We start from the raw sequence: 20,247 nt of genomic DNA, 5'->3' as shown, positions 1-20,247 counted from the left end.
TCCTCCAACCCTGACAACATCCTTGTAAATCTTTTCTGAACCCCTTTAAGTTCCACAACATCCCTCTGATAGGAAGGAGATCAGAATTGTACGCAGTATTCCAAAAGTAGCCTAAACGTCATGTACAGCTGCAACATGACCTCCCAACTCCTGTACTCAATACTCTGTCCAATAAAGGAAAGCATACCAAATGCCGCCTTCACTATCTTATCTACCTGTGACTCTACTTTCAAGGAGCTAAGAAGCTGCACTTCAAGGTCTCTTTGTTCAGCAACAATCCCTTGCCATTAAGTGTATGAGTCCAACTAAGATTTACTTTACCAAAACTCAACACCTCTCATTTATCTAAATTAAACTCCATTTGCCACTCCTCAGCCCATTGGCATATCAGATCAAGATCAGATCAGGAAACTGTAAACCAAGAACATTCATCAGATTGTGACAAGTCATCAAACCTCCAAGATGGCACATTGTAGATTGAACTGCTGACCTTGTTAACTCTTTTCTACATATTTGTAGAATTATTCAATTGACAATATGTGTCTATATACAATAATGTTTACTGTTTGGAATTTTTTTATTGGAAGAAAAGGGGGATCTTCTGTAAGGTCTCACAGGTAGTATGCATTATGTCTTTGAGGACATGCTTATGATGTCAGCAATGCATCATGGCATCTTCCCTGGGGGCAAAAGGTCTCACTCTTACTGAGGCCACTTGCACGTACTGAAGGAAGTATTCTGTAGTTTGTAACCATATTGCTCAGTAATAGTCCAAAGAAGGCTGTAATTGTAATATTTAAGGAATTACCAAGAGTTGTAATAAACATATAATAAATCTGTCAGTACTATGTGCCCCACATCTAGTTCTTATATTACGGAGCTAGCATAAGTATCAGCTCGTTGGATAAAAAAGGTCATCACTATATCCACAACAGATTGTGACAGCAGAACAGGTCAGGGTTAGCAGCATTGTCTGGTTAGAAAGAAAGGACTCCAAGATTTCAGGCAGTCTAATGTGCCATACTTTTATCTGGACAAGTTGAAATTTGACTTTTAATTTAAATTTTGACGTGTGTGTTAAGACAATGTCAGTTTTTTAATGATCTTCTTGAATGTCAATCTGAAGATGATTTGGAGGAGCATGTGTTGGAATGGGGTAGACAAAGTTAAAAATCACATAACACCAGGTTATAGTACAACAGGCTTATTTGGAAGCTCTAGCTTTTGAAGCACTGCTTCTTCATCAGGTAAAAGCAAATTACTGTGGATGCTCGAATCTGAAACCAAAAGAGAAAATGCTGGACAATCTCAGCAGGTCTGACAGCATTTGTAAGCAGAGAAAAGAGCTGATGTTTTGAGTCTAACTGACCCTTTGTCAAAGCTAAAAAAAAGGGAGAAATGGGGAGGTATTTATACTAGGCTGAGAGAAGGTGAGTCATGGCTCCAGAAGCAAAGGTAGCAATAAAGAGGTGATAAAGACAGTGTATAGAGAGATTATAGGGAGATAGGAGCTGTGAATGACCAAGGCTGAAGGATGACCAATGTGACAAAATATGTGGGGGATGGGGGAGATGGGTGAAGCAGAGGCAAAATGGAAAACAGGGGAGAAGGGTAACAAAGTGGGAAGAGGAGAGGAAAAAGGTGATGAGAGAATGGAGAGCAAGAGAAAGAGAGACAATCAAGAAATAAAAGGTACAGAACAGTGAAACAAATATATTAAAAAAGATAAATAAAATAAATGAAATAAAATTACAGAGCAGAATGAAAACAGAGGGGCCGAGATGGGATAATCATCTGAAGCTGTTGAATTCAATGTTGAGACTGGCAGGCTGTAACGTGTCTAGTCGGAAGATGAGAAGTTGTTCCTCCAGTTTGCGTTGAGCTTCACTGGAACATTGCAGCAGGCCAAGGACAGACATTTGGGCATAGGAGCAGGATTGTGTGTTGAAGTGGCAAGCCACGGGAAGGTCCAGGACCTGATTGCATACAGACCGAAGGTGCTTAGCAAAGCGATCACCCAGTCGGCATTTTGTCTCTGATATAGAGGAGACCACATTGGGAGCAACGAATGCAAAAGACCAAATTGAAAGAGGTACAAGTGAAACGCTGCTTAATCTGAAATGAGTGTTCGGCGCCTTGGATGGTGAGCATGAAAGAGGTAAAGTGGCAGGTATTGCACCTTCTGCGATTGCATGGGAAGGTGCTGTGTGTGATGGGAGAGGTGTTAGGTGTGATGGAGGACTGGACTAGGTTGTCCTGGAGGGACAATCTCTGTGGAATGCAGACAGTGGGAGGGAAGGGAAGATGTGTTTAGTGCTGGCATCGTGTTGGAGTTGGCAAAAATGGCGGAAGATTATTCTTTGCATGTGAAGGCTGGTGGGTTGAAAGGTGAGAACAAGAGGGACCCTATCCTTGTTCTGGGAGGGGAGGAAGGGGGTGAGGGTCATGGCCCGGGTGATGGACCGCACGCTGTCGAGAGCCCTGTCAACAACTGTAGGTGGGAAGCCACGGTTGGAGAAGAAGGCGCGCATATTAAGAGCACCACTTTGGAAAGTGGCCTCATCGGAGCAAATGCGGCAGAGGCGAAGGAGCTGAGAGAAATGGATAGAGTCCTTACAGAACATAGGGTGAGAAGAGCTATAGTCCAGATAGCTGTGGGAGTCCGTGAGCTTGTAATGAATATTAGTGGATAGACTATTGCCGGAAATGGAGACAGAAAGGTCAAGAAAAGGAACGCAAGAGTCGGAGATGGACCAGGTGATGGTGATGAAGGGATGGAAACTGGAAGCGAAGTTTATGAATTTTTCCAGGTCAGGATGAGAGCATGAAGCCGCACCGAAATAGTCACATGGCTGAAATATATTAAACAAACTTAGATTAAAGCATTCATCTTTTAAAATGATTTTGCTCATTTCAGTTCATTAATATGCAAATCCCAGAACTCCTTTTAAGTCACATTCCCAAGATAACTTCAGGTTTTCTAACAAAATGTTTCATCTCAGCTCAGACAATGCATTAAAGATGTGAGGGTAAAGAATGTCTGTGTCCCAATTTTGAGTCAGACTGGTTCTATTTGTGAAGTGGGGTTTATAGAATCCTACATGGATTGACAGCAGGCTATGCATTTTTTGAGCAAAATAAAATATAATTCTGCAATTACACATTCGCCCCATAAATTTATACATGTGTGCGTGCGAGGTTAAAGTCTGCCTGTGTCTGAGCATTGTCTGAGCTGAGATGACATATTTTGTTAGAAAACCTGAAGTTATCTTGAGAATGTGACTTAAAAGGAGTTCTGTGATTTACATATTAATGAACCAAAATGAGCAAAACCATTCTGAAAGATGAAAGACTTAATCTAAGTTTGTTTAACAGATTTCCCTCGCATGACACTGTAACCTTTTGCTATAAATTCTGTGTCTTATGATCCTGTTCCATAATCATCTGATGAATAAGCAGTGCATTGAAAGCTAGTGCTTCCAAATAAAATTGTAGGACCATTACCTGGTGTTGTGTGATTTTTAAATCTGAAAATAGGTCTATTGTCCAGATACACTTGGGGGGATGGGAGACTACGGTTGCCTAGAAACATTCTTCACCACACACATGAAAATGGCTGGGGTATTGCAGAACCTAAACAGGAATCTCATATATTAATAAAATACCCAGTGCCCATTTAGAATGATGTCTTTTCAATATTTGTTCCACGATGGGAAGCTGGTTAACACTTTGGATTAAATCGTGACTGCAGAAATAAATCGCACTTTTAAGAGCTGATAATGCACCCTCAACCACAAGGACTATAGGGAAAGTCGACTCACTTGATAATTCTCAGCTGACAGGTCAGTGCAAAAATATCCTCGACTTTCTCCCTGTTATGGGATGGAGTTATGAAGTAAGGAACCTTTACTGAACAATCATCTTTACTTGCAGTCCTTTGGCTCACCAGGTCACAATATCCAATGCTAGCATCTCCTTTCCTGAAAGTTGTCATGTACCTGGTGAGAGTGGAAATAAGCTGCCACCCCTGGGTCTCCTCCAATTCATCAATGTCTAATTTTGAAATTAGGTTAGAGATGTCTGTACCATTTGGTCTGCTGCCAAGGACAGTGGCAAGATTATATTTATTTGTTCATGGGATGAGGGTGTCATTGTCTGGATGAGCATTAATTGTCCACCCCTAATTGCCCTGGCCAATGCTAGCTCTTGAACTGCTGTAGCCCATTTGGTACAGCTGTAACCACAGTCCAGTCAAAGAGCGAGTTTCAGTAATATGACCCAATGACACTGAAGATTATATTTCAAACCCAGGATAGTGAGTGTCTTTGCAGATGATGGTATTTATGTGAATCTGCTGCCCTTGTCCTTCTAGACAATAGTGACCACAGTCTAAGTAGCCTTTTGGTCAATTTCTGCAGTGCATCTTGTAGATGGTACATAGTATTGCTACTGGACTTTGGTGGTAAAGGGGAGAATGTTTGTAGATGTGTGTCAATCAAGTGGACTGCTTTGTTTTGGATGGTGTCAAACTTTTTGAATGTTCATGCACACCATCCATGCAAATGGGAAACTGTCCAACACACTCCTAACTGTGCCTTGTAGATGATGGACAGAATAACTTAAGGAACAGATGCAGGAGGGGGCTATGTGGTCCTTCAAACCTACCCTGACATAAATAAGATCATGACTGATCTGCCCCATGCCTCAACTTTTTCATGCCAGCAGCTTTTAGCTATCAACTCTTGAATATTTCAAACATCTATCACACCCGCCTTTATGCATAACAGTGATCTAGCATCCATAACTCTAAAGGGCAGAGAATTTTAAATATTCACCATCATCTGGGAGAAGAAATTCAGTTTGAAATGAATAACAAAGAACAGTAAAGCACAGGAATAGGCCCTTCAGCCCACCAAGCATTCACTGACACTGTGCCTTTCTAAACTAAAAACCTGTTGCCTCTACATGGTCCATATCCCTCTATTCCCTGCCTTTTCATGTATCTTTCAAGATGTCTCTTAAAGGTTGCTATTTTATCTGCTATCACCAGCTCCTCTGCCAGCACATTCCAGGCACTTAACACCCTCTGTGTAAAAATAAAACTTGCCTCTTTCCCCTTTTTACCTTAAACCTATATCACCGATAATTGACACATCTATCCTAGGAAACAGTCTCTGACTATGCAGTCTATCCATGTCACTCATAATTTTGTAAACTTCTATCAGATTGGCCCTCAGCCTCTGACATTCAAGAAGAAACAAACCAAAATTTGTCTAATCTCTGCTCATAGCTCATATACTCCAAACTAAGGAACATCCTGATAAACCTTTTCTGTACCCTGTCCAAAGCCTCCACATCCTTCTGGTACTATGGCGACCAGAACTATACACATTATTCCAAATGTAGTTTAACTGAAGTTCTACAAGCTGCAACAACACTTGCCAATTTTTGTATTCTGTGTTTTGACTGTTGAAGGTAAGCATGCTACATGCCTTCTTGACAACCTCAAGGGAATTGTGCACCTGTATACCTTGATCCCTCTGTGTGTTAATGTTTCTAAATGTTCTGCCATTTTCTATATATTTCCCTCTTGCATTGGACCTTCCAAAATGCATCACTTCACATTTGTCCAGATTAAATGCCATCTGCCATTTGTCTTCCCAAATCTCTAGCCTATCTATATCCTGTTGCATCCTCTGGCAATTCTCCTCAATATCTGCAGAACTCCCAATGTTTGTGTCATCTGGAAACTTACTAATCAGGCCACCTACATTCTCCTCCAAATTGTTTGTATATTCTACAAACAACAGAGCTTGCAGCACTGATTTCTGCAACAACACCATAGTTATATGTACCAATTCAAGCTCTAAGTTCATCTGCCTTACCTGCCATACTCCTCCTGTTAAAACAAACACACTTCAGAGTGCCAATCTTGCCATGTTCAGTAACCTCTCTTTTCTTTCTCTTAGCCTTACTGACCTTAATTTCAGATACCTCCATGGTCATTTCACTTGTTTGACCTGTTGCTCCAGTTCCCACTCCACTGCCACACTAATTTAAACCCTCGCGAATGATACTAGCAAACCTCCCAGCCAGGATATTGGTGCACTCCAGTTTACGTGCAACTTGTCTTTTTATACAGGTCCCATCTGTCCTGGCAAGCATCCCAAAGATCCACATATTTGAAACCCTCCCTCCTACACTTGCTCTTTACTCATTTCTACATTCCTATTCTTAGCCTCACTGGCACCTGGCACAGGGAGTAATTCTGAAATTGCAATTCTAACGATCTTACTTTTCAACTTTATACCCAACTCCCTGAGTTCCCTTTGCAGGACCTTGTCACTTTTCCTGCCTATGTGGTTAGTACCTTATTGTCTCCTTATTTTATAAGCATATCTTCTAGTTCAAACTTCCACTTCTAGTGGAGACATCTTCTCAATGTCTACTTAGAATCTTACATTTCAATAAGATCACCTCTCATTCTTCTAAACACTAATGAATAAAGGCCTAACCTGTTTAGCCATTCTTGCTAAGTTAACGTCTTCATTTCTGAATCAACCATGTGAATCTCCAATGAAGGTTTATTCTCTTTTAAATATGTGAAACAGTTTTATGCACAATATTCCAGGTGCTTCCTCACCAATATCCTCTTATACAGTTGTAACAAGACATCCTGATTCTTAAATACCAAAAAATTACTGCAGGTGATGTAAATCAGAAACAGAAACAGGAATTGCTGGAAAAGCTCAGCAGGTCTGGCAGAATCTGTGGAGAGAAATCAGAGTTGCATTCCTATTCTTAAACTGCAAGCCCCAAGCAATAATGGCAAAAAGTTCTATTTGCCTTTTTAATGATTTGCTTCAAGTACACATTAACATTTATATTTCATGCACAAGAACACCAAGATCTCTTTGTACTACACTCTGTTTAGGGGGTCTCACCATTTAAATAATAGTCTGTAATTTGATTCTTCCTACTAAAGTGCATGACCTCATTTTATTATATTCAACTTCATTTGCCAAGCTTTTAAACACTGACTCAAGCTAACTATATCACTTTGCAGATTGCTTATGACAATCACAACATGCCCTGCCACCTATTTTTGTATTACTCTTCCCCATTCACCAAATCATTAATATGGGTGGAACTCTGTCTTTAATACCTGAACCAAATTTACTGCAGCAATTCAAGAAAGCAGTCCTCAACCACCTTCTCCAGGCAACTAGGGATGGGCAATACTTCTTTCCCAACCAGCATCACCATCATCCAATGAATGAATAAAAATAAATGAGGACCTAGGATTGATCTGCTTGGCACTCATTAGTTACATCTTTCCAACTATTTGAAAAGACCCCTTAACCCTGATTCTTAGTCTTCTGTTTGCTAATAAATCTTAATCCTTGCTATTACATTACTCCCAATATCATGAACTCCTACCTTGTGCAATAATCTTTCATGTGACACCTTCTGAAAACCTAAGTGCATTACATCAACCAGTAACATTTATCAATTCTGACTGTAAATGTCAAAGAACATTAGCAAATTTGTCAAATGTAATTTTCCTTTCCCAAAACCAAACTGACTCTGCTGGTTTGTGTTAAGCTTTTATCAACGTACTGCTGTTTCTGCTGGTCGGAGTCATACCTGGAACAAAGGAAAATGGTTGGGGTTGTTGGAGGTCAGTCATCTCAGCTCCAGGACATGATGGCAGGAGTTCTGGAATGTGTCAGGACTCATAGCCTTTGTAATTTCCAGCTGTTTCTTGATATTGTAGGGAGTAAATTGAATGGGCTGAGGACTGGCATGAGTGATGCTGGGACTTCTGGGAAGATATCTAAAGACATTCTTGTTGAAGGCTAAATATCTTTGAAACTGAAATTGGTCATGTATGTCCTAGCTTTTTCTCCTTACAATAGTGAGAGCAGCTTCCAAATTTACACCTAGTGGGACCTCTGCTATGAGACAAAGGACACTCTGGCAAGGCTGATGGCAATCAATAGTAGACAGCAGGCATGAGCCTTCGAAGTCAGCAATGGTGTGCAGGCAGGTAAAGGAGCAGCCCAAATTCCTGCTACTCAAACAGTCCTATTGCCCCATCCAGTCTGGTACACCTTGAGTGCACGGAGAAGGGTTAGAGGTTCCTGATTCCCATTGGCCGATCCATTAATGTGCTGATCATACTGGTCACTATGCTTTCCAGGAATGCCTGGATATTTCTTAAAGCATCTGACAACACCACAGGTATTATCAACTTCCTTATTGTTGCTGGATTATTGATCACATTACCAACCAGGAGAAACTCCATTATATGAAGCATGAGGAGAGATTGAGAAAGCTCATTGTAGCAATGATTGGGAGTATCCAAACCTTGAAAAGTGGAGAAACAGATTTTATGGTTAAGTGTTATGGGGAAAGAGAAGGAAAGTGAAGTTGAGGATTATCAGATCAGCCACGACCTCATTGAATTGTGGAGCACGGTCTACATGGCCTACTTCTGGTCCTATATCGTTTGATCTTATGCTTATGGCTGTTCAGCTTCATTTCTAATCCCTGAACCACAGGAATCTACTTGATAACCTGATTCTTGCTGTTAGGAGGCAAATTCTTACCCACGATCCAGAAGATGTGATCTATTGCTTCAAAAAAGGACAAGTGAGGTTTGTCATTATTAAGCCTCTTCAACTCCATCCAGACATTTCTATCACTCATAGTTCACTTGGATGGTCCTGTCCTTTGTTGATTCGAAGGAAGAATCCAGGAAGGTGATGCAGTTAAACAACTTTATCAGCTCCGGGTAGATGGAGACCAGGTCCTCACCTGCGGCTGTATCAGTAAATTTCACTCGGTTGCATTATTTTCAACACCATCCATCACTTTACTAATGATCAAGGGTAGACTGAAGCTTATTAATAGATTAGATTTGTTCTGCTTTTTCACAACTTGGCATTAAATTTAACTGAAAAACAATGGTCTGGAAGAAAAAAAATTCGGTCAAATGGGAAAAAAATACACTGGTAAATTATTGGTTGGTCTACATAGATGATTGCAACCGATCCAAGAGACAATATAGACCAAGGCTGAAATAATTTGGAATCTTGGCTGTGAACCTAGTCAGACTGACTCAGTGAGCCCATTGCATTATATTTTTGATGATGGAGGTCAGTAGCTTCAAAGCATGATTTGCAAAATGCTGTAATTTCTTCTAGTCTTATTATAGATCCCTCAAAAGAAAAGGTAAAGTATAGAAATGATGTAAGTAACATTCAGTATAATATGCAATATCAGTTCATTCAGAAAAGTTTGTACACACTAACTTTGTGAATTAAGACCATAAGACATAGGAGTGGAAGTAAGGCCATTCGGCCCATCGAGTCCACTCCGCCATTCAATCATGGCTGATGCGCATTTCAGCTCCACTTACCAGCGTTCTCCCCGTAGCCCCTAATTCCTCTAGACAACAAGAATCTATCAATCTCGGCCTTCAACTGGACTTCATTGAGTTGTAGAAATGAGTTGAGTTGCTATAAATGTGTTTTGCTTATTGCTGATGTCTTTTCGAAGTGGATTGAAGCCTACCCTCCTCCTAACGCTACTGCTGAGACTGTGGTGAAGATTTTGTTTAAGGAAATAATTCCCTGCTTCAGTATACCTGCGTGCATTAGCTCGGACAATGGACCACACTTTGTAGGTAATATTAACGGAGAACTCTGTTCCCAGCTTTGTTCGCTTTCTTAATCATGGACTCAACCTGCATGTTTACCTTTAGAGAATCCTCGACTAGCACTCCCAGATCCCTTTGTGCTTTGGCTTTATTAATTTTCTCACCATTTAGAAAGTAGTCTATGCTTTTATTCTTTTTGCCAAAGTGCAAGACCTCGCACTTGCTCACGTTAAATTCCATCAGCCATTTCCTGGACCACTCTCCCAACCTGTCTAGATCCTTCTGTAGCCTCCCCACTTCCTCAGTACTACCTGCCTGTCCACCTAACTTCGTATCATCGGCAAACTTCGCTAGAATGCCCCCGGTTCCCTCATCCAAATCATTGATATATAATGCGAACAGCTGTGGCCCCAGCACCGAACCCTGCGGGACACCGCTCATCACCGGCTGCCATTCTGAAAAAGAACCTTTTATCCCAACAATTGCTATCGCCGAAGATTTGAATGCAATAAATTGAATTGAACATTCTCAGTATGAGAAGTTTGATGGAATCCCTACTGTGTAGAAGCAGGCCATTTGGTCAATCAAGTCCACACCAACCCGCCAAAGAGCATCCCACCCCTCTAACCTATTGCTGTATTTCTAATGGCTAATCCACCTCGCCTGTACACCTTGGACATTATGGACAATTTTTTTGTTTTAGCATGGCCAATCCACCTGATCTGCACATTATTGGACTGTGGGAGGAAACACACACAGAAATGGGGAGAAGGTGCAAACACTACACAGACAGCCAATCGAGGGTGGAATCGGACCCAGGTCCCTGGTACTGTGAGGCATCAGTGCGAACCACTGAGCCACCATGCTACCCTGAAAGCTGTGAATATTACAGTGAATATTAGAAAATTATCCTTTGAACTACAAAATCACCATCTAATTCTGACTGAGTGTGACTATTCCAAAGATATTTCAGTTGGTTATATGTGGCTTCATGGAAACTGGCTTGAAAAATTTCACTACTTTGTTTTTAACACTTGCGATCTTCCAGCTTACATTTGTGTACAATTCAACACAAATTGTAAATTGCAACTCAAAATTCTGAAGTAACTGAGAGAAAATAGAAACATAATTTTGTTACTGTCAGAGTTATCTGTTTGGAGCATAGCCACATTGTTATGTTTTGCCTTGTATGTTGTATTGAGTGTGTTGTACAATCATGACGGTTTAAAAACAGTGTTTCATTTATTTTCATGGATAGGGTTCCATTCAAATGATAGTTATGCAAACGTTGTGTTCATAATTGGGTAGGTGACTGACATCATAATCTGTTGAATTTTAAAATTATAAATGGAAACTATAGATGGGGTCTGAGTGCCATGGGCTTTGGCAACATGTGAAACAGAATTGATGACAGGTTTGGCAAGGCCACACTTAAATTGAAAGCGCTTCATGCCATCTTTTATGCTTTTCATAAATAACATGGTGAATTTCTTGCCGGGCAGCAGCAAGTTGCCAATTAAAGGGGATTATTGCTTGTTAAACATCTTATTAATAAATCAACATGTCTCATTATTAATCAGCTTGCTATCTTAATAAACTTGCCAACCAAGCTAGACATTGAGAAAACTCAGTGTTGAAACCTGGTGAATTCCGTTCTCTGCTTGCTCCAAATGACATCTAACTTGGACATTGGATACCAACCTGTCAGGGGCATGCTTCATGGGCACTGCACCCACATTGAGAGACAATGACATCTAATAAGTGTCAGCCATTAAGAGTGCTCATGGCACATCTTCAACCCAGGCACAGGAACCTTCTGCTCTTCAATGCTGCACAGAAAGCTGCACCACAAACTATTATGGTAATGCTAAAGTAAGGACACCTGCACTCAGAGACATGCATCCAGCTCAGGGACTGGGCCAGACTGCATCACTAGCTCTTTGTTTCCTGTCTTAATGCTCACTTTTTCTGAGCCTGTCTGAATGCTCACAGCATCCCTGCCTTGAATTGCCTTGCCTAGCCTAGCCTTTTTGCAACTTGCACCCTTGACTAGAGCAACGAGGCTCCTATGATTTTTGTCATGCCTCGCTGTTTAGTGCAGATACAATAGTAGAAAGCTTGTTATGGTTGTTAACAGACTTCATTCAAGATAAGTGGGATAGCCTTTGCTCAAGGGACCCAGACAGTAAGCCAAGGGCAGCCTCCAATACCACCCATGGAATTGGAAATGGTCAGTCAGCTATTTGAGGTGGTCAAGGTCAAGATGCTTTCCACTAAAGATATGAGGAGCTGAATATTGGGCGGCTCACCTGTCTTGATTCTTTCTGCCCTATTAGGGCTGTTTTTCATCTGGAATGATAGAGAGGTATCGATGGAAATAAAAGTGAGTGGGCCAACTGTTACTTTTGATACAGAGGGGCAAGTGTCCCAATTGAGTGAGTTGGTATAATTAGGTGGTTGGGGGGGGGGGGGTGTGGAGGGTGGGAAATGGTGTGGTGACAGAGAGTAAGGGAAGATACGGCAGACGGTAGTGAGAGTGGTAGAGCGTGAATCTTGATGGGAGGTTAGTGCAGTAATAGAGTGGTTGGTGAAAGGATGGTGGTATTTTCCTTAGACGAGTCTTTCTTCTTGCTGTGCATTCGTTCCTGCAGCTGGGAGTGCTCTAGCCCAAGCTCGAACCAAGCTGGCATGGTCTGGTGTCATACCTCCACTCCTGGTATTGGAGGGAGAGGAACTATTGCCTGGGCACTACCCTGTTCAGCAAAATCTCCAGGTACCTTTCCGCAGAAGAATAGACACACAGGAGGCTGGAAGAGCACAGCAAGCCAAATACCCGAAATGTTGACTTCTCCACCTCCTGCTGCTGCCTGGCTTGCCATGCTCTTCCAGCCTCCTGCTTGTCTACTTTTGATTCCAACATCTGCAGTGTTTTGCCCCAGAAGAGGGCACCAATTTCCCCTTGTTTGCCATGTCTGGGACAAATATCAGGAATGGTCCAGACTGGCAGTACTTAACTGGGTGCACAATGAGCTTTTTAAAGCAGGTGCCGGTGAATTCCAGAATATCCACAGTTGTTCTGGGAATGCCATGAGGAATGCCATAGGTTGGAGTAGGTAATTACTGAGGTGAGTTTGGTAAGGTATGGCAGGAGAACCTGTAGATCGCACAGCAAAAAAACTGAACACAATTACAATTTGGAGGTGCCAGTGTTGGAATGGGGTGTACAAAGTTAAAATTCACACAATATCAGGTTATAGTCCAACAGGTTTATTTGGAAGCACTAGCTTTTGGAGCATTGCTTCTTCATCAGGTGGTTGTACCCAATGAAGGAGCAGCACTCCGAAAGTTAGTGCTTCCAAATAAACCTGTTGGACTATAACCTGGTGTTGTGTGATTTTTAACTATGAACACAATTAAGGTTTAATCAATACAATCTAACATTCAGCTCTATGTAGTTTTCTATTCTTCATATGTGATATTGACTTAAAACCATTATAAACTGTGTTGAAAGTTGAATTATTATTTGTAATCCCTCAATATCCCATTTTCTTTCTTTGTTTAGCGATATCATGTGGCAATCCAGGGGAGATTTTGAATGGATATTATAATGCGTCAAGTGCTGAATTTGGAAGCAGAGTTTCATTTTACTGTAACCCTGGGTAATTATGCAGTGCACAAATAATTGCAATATTAAAAATTAAATTATCTTACATAGTAGTGCTATGTAATCATGCAGTTTTTAACCTCCAATAATAGCTGTGCCATGTTCTCTATATCATCTTATTGTAGTTGCCAACAAATTTACTGTTTCGGTACTTTGCCGTAGTGCTGTTGGGAGATCCCATGATGTCTCTGAAAGTTATTCTGTTTGATATTTAGTGTCAAATTATTCTACACAATTTAAGAGAGACCTCTTTGCAAATCAATGGTATTATTGCTTAAAATTTGTAAATTATTTAAGGTGGAGTGCAATTTCCTTATCTCATATAATAGATAAAATCAGAGATATTTCTTTCTCAGTTAAACAAGCGGATATACAAATTGAAATGGAATAAGTCTGGACAATTTGCACAGTCATTTGATCAAATCCATGAAATTAGCAATATATTGTGAAGTTCTGTCATCATAATTCCACCAGATGACTGATGGGATTCTAGACATATGACATAGTTTTCTTTTCTGATTGTCCCACTGAAATTCCTCTGGAATTGTATCAGGAGCCCACTAGAACATATTAAAGACTTTGAAATTTGGTGACTTTCAACTTTAGTTTGTATCCATTGTATATTTTTTCCACATGGTGAGTTAATATTTTAGCAGCTACCTTCACCCATTTTAAACAGATTCTCAGACTTACTTATAAATCTGAAATCAAAGTCTATACTAAAAGCTAGGCACCTTAGACCCTGTATTCAGATACTACAAGAACAAGACCAGATGCCAAAGAATGTCAGACAGGATGGATACCACCCACTAAACTGGCCGAAGACAAATAACAGGGTAATTTACCCATGCCTGATATAAGTGTTGAGACCCTTTGAATATGCAAATATTTGCTTGCTTGAGATCTCAAATTCGCTCTGGGAACCCAATAGTTCAGGGCATCTGTGAAAATAAATATGTTTCATCTCCCTGTATTATAGACATTTAAGAAGAAGGAACATTCCTATAGATCAACATTAAAGGGTCCTCCAAACTTGTCCACCCCTTTTCCACCAAACAGCAATCTCCGACTTGAAAATCCATGCTATCTGGTTCCTGGAAATAAAGAGGGTATAAGAAGACTGTAAAGTTCAGACTGGGACAAAGATTCCATCATTCCTTGGTTCACTCTTGTACCCTGTGGCATATTTTCTTGAATTATGTCAATTTGCTAGAGACTACAACTTTTAGTGTGATGGTCCACATTCAGCGTAGCTGACCAGGAGCATCTCCTGCTCTTACCAGATGTCTTAGGTGTGCTGGAAAGATTTATTGGTTGATTAAAATCAATGTAAATGGCTAGGGAACAGGTTCAATTATGACATAGTTCTTAAAAGACTTAACGTAAAATCAGTGGAATAATTAATATAAGTAAGTTAAATTGTTTATACAATAATGTGCAGGGCACCTGAACAAAATGGGAGAACTGGAAGTTTGTCATAGCTAAATGTAATTAAGATGAATGAAACAAAGCTTAATATGGAACAGGATTGAGGGTTAACTATTACTTGGTGTAATGGACAAGAGTTTGGATAGCATTATTGGAGAGGGCACAATTTGTGACTTGCCACCACCTGTTCGGGTTGAGATGGGCAACCGACAAACATGTACTCATTGCTGAATGATTGTAACTAACTTATTTCTCTCGTTAGCAGAAGTGAACTTCATTCATTTGCAGGAGATGGACACATGAAGAAAGGGGCAGTGGTTTTGCCATATTTAAAATAGTCGGTTCCTTAGAGCGTAATGGCCTTATTTTACCTGAATCAATAGAGATTCTAGACCTTGAGAATGGCTCTCCTGGGAGTTGTTTTTGCTAATCTTGTCAGTGTGTGTTGAGGGTGGGAGGCAGGCCAGGGAGAGGTTACTGGTAGAGGCTGCAATTTCAGAATTTCTAATGGGTATCAACAACATGATGGATACATCTTGGGTATGTGCCATCATGTAGCTGTGGGTACTATAACTCTAGAGGGTTGTAGTTGGGAGTCACCATTTGTATTGAAAAAGAATCCCTTTGGATTCTGAGGAAAGAATGTTGGAACATTTCAGAGGTCCAGCCCAAACCCAGGTTGGTTCCAGCCTTGTCAGTAGCTTCGTCCTGGCCAATGTAGCCAAATGAGTGGACTCCAAGCTGCACACATGGCAACGTTTGGTGGCGAAAGTATTTCACCAATGACTCCCACTAAATGCAGGGGGTCTTGTTTGGAAAGCAAGGAGAACCATCTCAATCTGGTAGCATGAGTCAAGAACCAGCATCTACAAAATTCCCACCTGTCTTAAAAACATGTGTTTGTCAGAAAGTCAACAGAAATTTGGTGCCTAGATCCTTAACGTTGATCAGCACACTGTGCCAATATTCTATTTAACCTTTGTCTTGGTAACCAACAATGAATAATTTCCAACTTGGTTTCTCTATACTGATCTATTTTCTATTTAGGTTCAAATTAATTGGTAACATCAATCGTATTTGTCAAGTTAGTGGTTGGAGTGGTCATGTTCCAGTATGTGAAGGTAATTTATGTTTTTTTATTATTCCTTGGAGTTAATCAATTGACTTCATGTATGAAAGTAGTAAACTGTTTTATTCACCTCCTATGGCTAGTTATTGATTCCTGAAAAGTAAAGATACTGCATTTTTGGATGGAATAAATTGTCAATAATGGGTGGATATAACTTCTAGTGAGGATTAGGTCAACTACAGCTTTTGTAGGTTTTTAAAATTTGATGTTTATCACTAAATGATATTGATCAAACAATTCAAAATTTTTCTGTAAATTTCAGCTGTTAACTTGAAGGATTGTTAAGAGGCATAACTGAATGAAATGGAACTCCAGCATTTAAAGATTCCATGAAGCTTTAGTCATTGGCATTCTCCAAAAGTTGTACACAGCTCACAAATGTGTGAAAGGGCACCCCAAAAATCAAACTCGTAAATTTGACTTTTCACCTTGCATTAACATTTTGTAACAATTAAAAATTTGAATTTCAACATTTAATTAGGACAATGAATAGACCTGCTCTCTCATACTAATAATTTAGAAGAATGAGAGGTGAGCCAATTGCCATATAAAAAAAATTAAGATAGTTAATTTTCAGGAAATTTTTAATTGTTAACATAGTCAATGCAAAGAAGACATTTCCCCTGGCTGGGCAATCTAAATTATGGAGCCACAATGATGGATAAAGGGATTGAACCTTTCAGTTCTGATATTAGGAGAAATTTCTTCTGAAATGTTGTGAATCCTTGGAATTCTGTACTCAAGAGAGCTGTGGATGCCCATTCAATATAAATATTAAAGACAGAGGCTGATATACTTTGGATTACAAATGGAATTTCACAAGAGGGCAGAGAGTGGAAGATGAGCCATGATCTTGTTATATGGCTTAACAGGCACATAGGCCAAATAAACTACTCAAGGTCCAATTTTGTATGTTCTTATGCTCTTATGAAATATATGTGCATGTGTGTTTATTTAAATTCCATTGCATTTAGAGTTCGAAAAATTGTGTGCGTCATTAAATCCAGTCAGGAATTTATGAAAAAAAAGCCTTTACCAAGATATGGTCAGAATGAATGAGAAAGAAATATAATTTTATGTTATGAGGAGCCGGTGTTAGACTGGGGTGGGCAAAGTTAAAAATCACACAATACCAGGTTATAGTCCAACAGGTTTATTTGGAAGTACTAGCTTTCGAAGTGCTGCTCCTTCATCAGGTAGCTGTGGAGCAGGCTTATGAGACACAAAATTTATAGCAAAAGGTTACAATGTCACGGAGCTGTAATGATATGTTAAGCAAACTTAGATTAAGTCATTCATCTTTTAAAATGGGTTTCCTAGTTTTGGTTTGTTAATATGTAAGTCCCGGAACTCCTTTTAAGTCACATTCCCAAGATAACTTCAGGTTTTCTAACAAAGTTGTCATCTCACCTCAGACAATGCATTAAAGGTGTGAGGTTAAAGTCTGTGTCCCAATCTTGAGTCAGACTGGTTCAATTTCTAAAGTGGGATTTACAGAATCTTACATGGATTGGCTGCAGGTTATGCATTTTTGAGCAAAATAAAATATAATTCTGCAAATACAGATTCACCCCATAAATCTATATGTGTGTGTGTGCAGGAGAGACAGAGTGAGTGTGAGAGTGTGGATGTATGCACAGTGAAGAAGTGTGGGTATATAAGCTTAGTAAAGAATGTGTGTGAGTGTGATGGGGTATAAGCCTGTGAGAGAGTGTGTGCATGGGTATGAGTGTGGGGGATGTATATGTGTGCATATGAGAGAGAGCTTGTGTATGAGAGACGGTCTGTGTTAGTTTGTGAGTATGTAGGAGTGTGTGTGTGTGTGAGAGAGTATATAGTGCAGTGGAGTCAACTGTAGTGTGACAGGAACTCAAGGTCCTGGTTGAGGCCATTCCCATGGGTACTGAACTTGGCAATCAGCCTCTGCTCAGCCACTTTGCGTTGTTACTTGTTCCAAAGTCTGCCTGGGAGGGAGGTCACCTGAAGATCCAAGGCCGAATGTCCCGGAACACTGAAGTGTTTCCTGACTGGGAGGGAACAGCCTTGCCTGGTAATTGTTGTGCAGTGTCCATTCATCTATGTCATAGCGTCTGCTCAGTCTCGCCAATGTACCATATCTCCGGGCATCCTTGCCTTCAGCGTACAGGAGAGACAATGTTGGCTGAGTCTCATGAGTACCTGCCACATACAATGTGGGAGGTGTCCCTACATGTAATGGTGGTATCTGTGTCAACACTCTGACACGTCTTGCAGCAGCTGCCGTGACAGGGTTGTGGTCGATGTTCTGAATGCTGGGCAGTTTGCTGTGAACAATGATCTGTTTCAGGTTTGGTGGTTGTTTAAAGGCAAGGAGTGGAGGTGTGTGGAAAATCTGGGCAAGATGTTCATCCTCATCGATAATATGTTGCAGGCCATGAAGAACATGGCATAGTTTCTCCGCTCCTGGGAAGTACTGGACAACAAAGGGTACTCTGTCGGTTGCAGCCCATGATTGTCTCCTAATGAGGTCATTACGGTTTCTCACTGCGGCACAGCAGAACAGGCGGTCGATGAGTTGAGCATCGTACCCCGTTCTTATGAGGGAATCCTTGAGCACCTTCAGTTGTCCATCATGTTCCTCCTCATCCGAACAGATCCTGTGTATGCAAAGGGCTTGTCCGTAGGGGATGGCTGTTTTAATTTGTTCAGGGCAGAAGCTAGAGAAGTGCAGCATCATAAGGTCATCCATGGGTTTGTGGTAGAATGAGATGCTGAGGTGCCCATCCTTTATGGAGATGCATGTGTCGAAGAATGAGACAGATAGTAGAGAGTAGTCCGTGGTAAGTCTGATGGTGGGAAGAATCACTGTGGAACAGTTTACTGCAAGGAAGTGTACTGACAACTGAACACTACAGACAACTACTGGCCAATTCAAACAAAATGCACACCTGTGAACTAAAAACATTGATCAAGACTTTTGATCTAGTTCTTCAGAGTTCCCTACCCACTCTCATTCCACGTACTTCTTGTGAATTCTGTTGCCATTCGAAGATACACAAAGCCAACACACCAGGAAGTCCCATCATATCTGGCAATGGGACCCTGTGTGAGAACCTCTCTGGCTATGTCCAAGGCATCTTGAAACCCATGGTACAGGGGACCCCCAGCTTCTGTCACAACACTATTGCCTCCCCATTGCCCACTCAGGAATTTCAAAATAAAGCTTTGACCTTGCAGTCTGTCCAGAACATTAACTTAATTTTGTTTTATCTCCAGTTATCAAATGTAATAATCTTGAAGATATTGAGAATGGAAGAACTCCAGACTCACCCAATGGAGAATATTGGGAACATGGAATGGTAGCACAGTATTCATGTGACACAGAGTATTCATTGATTGGTGCAGAAGAACTTGTTTGTACAGAGACTGGAGAATGGAACAATAGCCCTCCAAAATGCAAAGGTACTAAACTCTTCCCTCTTATTTAGTTTCTTCCATTTTATGTGATGTCATGTGATGATTAATCAACCTTCTCCTTTTCCTTCTTTCAGTCATACATTCCTCTTTCAATCCTGTTACATTTCTTGCCACTGAATCTTTCCATCTACTCTTATGCCTTCCTTTTCTCCTTTTTGCCAGCAGTTCCATCTCCAACATTTGTCTCTCCATATTTATTCTCTTCCCTTCGTGCAAAGAAACTAAACTATGGATTCAGAATTAAAGTGATTTGCTCTTTTCGTGTGAAACTGGAAGCCTCACACATTGACCTTTACTACCTAGTTGTTTTTGGTCAAGTAACATTTGGCTCCCAGATCTATTTTGAATAAAGAATATTCAAGTATTCTTTGGGAGTAGTTCTGCTGGTTACTGACCTCAAACACTTCTGTCATTTTCTGATGGAAATAATATTGGGATGTTGAGTGCACAGATGCTGCCACTTGAAGGCTCACACTTCTGGTCAAGTTTCCATCTGTCTTTATGTTCAGCCTTTGGTTCCATACTCCATAGTACTGCGATCACCATTGCAGTCACCTCCTGATCTATCCCAATATTTAGACCATTCAGACCTGTCAACACAGTTAAGGTGCCTTGGCATCTGCTACTAAAAGCAGACAAATTAACTGTTGCCACAACAATTTACCTCTAATTTAGCAAAATGTCCCAAGGTGCACTCCAACTGTGCAATAATTAGCAACAAATCAAGAGGTAGAGATGGTGGGAGAGGTGACTGTGCAAGATCCAAACTTTTCCCAAAAACAGATACAGAGGCTTTTACCTGTATTCCTGTCTTCTCACAAAATCCCACCTCACTTATCCTTTCAACAACCCAGTCATTCTGTCAATAGCTGTACATAAGGAGTGTGCATATTCATAAAATAGCAT

At 40.6% G+C, this 20,247-nt stretch overlaps 1 protein-coding gene across 4 annotated transcripts in view; it reads left to right on the top strand.

Annotated features, from left to right (window-relative positions):
* LOC122563181 (sushi, von Willebrand factor type A, EGF and pentraxin domain-containing protein 1-like) overlaps window positions 1-20,247 on the top strand; it is a 73,203-nt gene that overhangs the window by 10,244 nt on the left and 42,712 nt on the right. For all 4 annotated transcript variants that reach the window (XM_043716703.1, XM_043716704.1, XM_043716702.1 and 1 more), the window contains exons 4-6: window positions 13,227-13,323; window positions 15,804-15,877; window positions 19,141-19,326. In XM_043716703.1, the coding sequence (XP_043572638.1) occupies window positions 13,227-13,323; window positions 15,804-15,877; window positions 19,141-19,326 (357 nt within the window). The remainder of the gene's footprint in view (window positions 1-13,226; window positions 13,324-15,803; window positions 15,878-19,140; window positions 19,327-20,247) is intronic.

The sequence above is a fragment of the Chiloscyllium plagiosum genome, chromosome 26, assembly GCF_004010195.1.
Source record: "Chiloscyllium plagiosum isolate BGI_BamShark_2017 chromosome 26, ASM401019v2, whole genome shotgun sequence".
NCBI lineage: Eukaryota > Metazoa > Chordata > Chondrichthyes > Orectolobiformes > Hemiscylliidae > Chiloscyllium > Chiloscyllium plagiosum.
The sequence above is the reverse complement of the archived record's forward strand: the minus strand, read 5'-3'. Positions and strand labels throughout refer to the sequence as shown.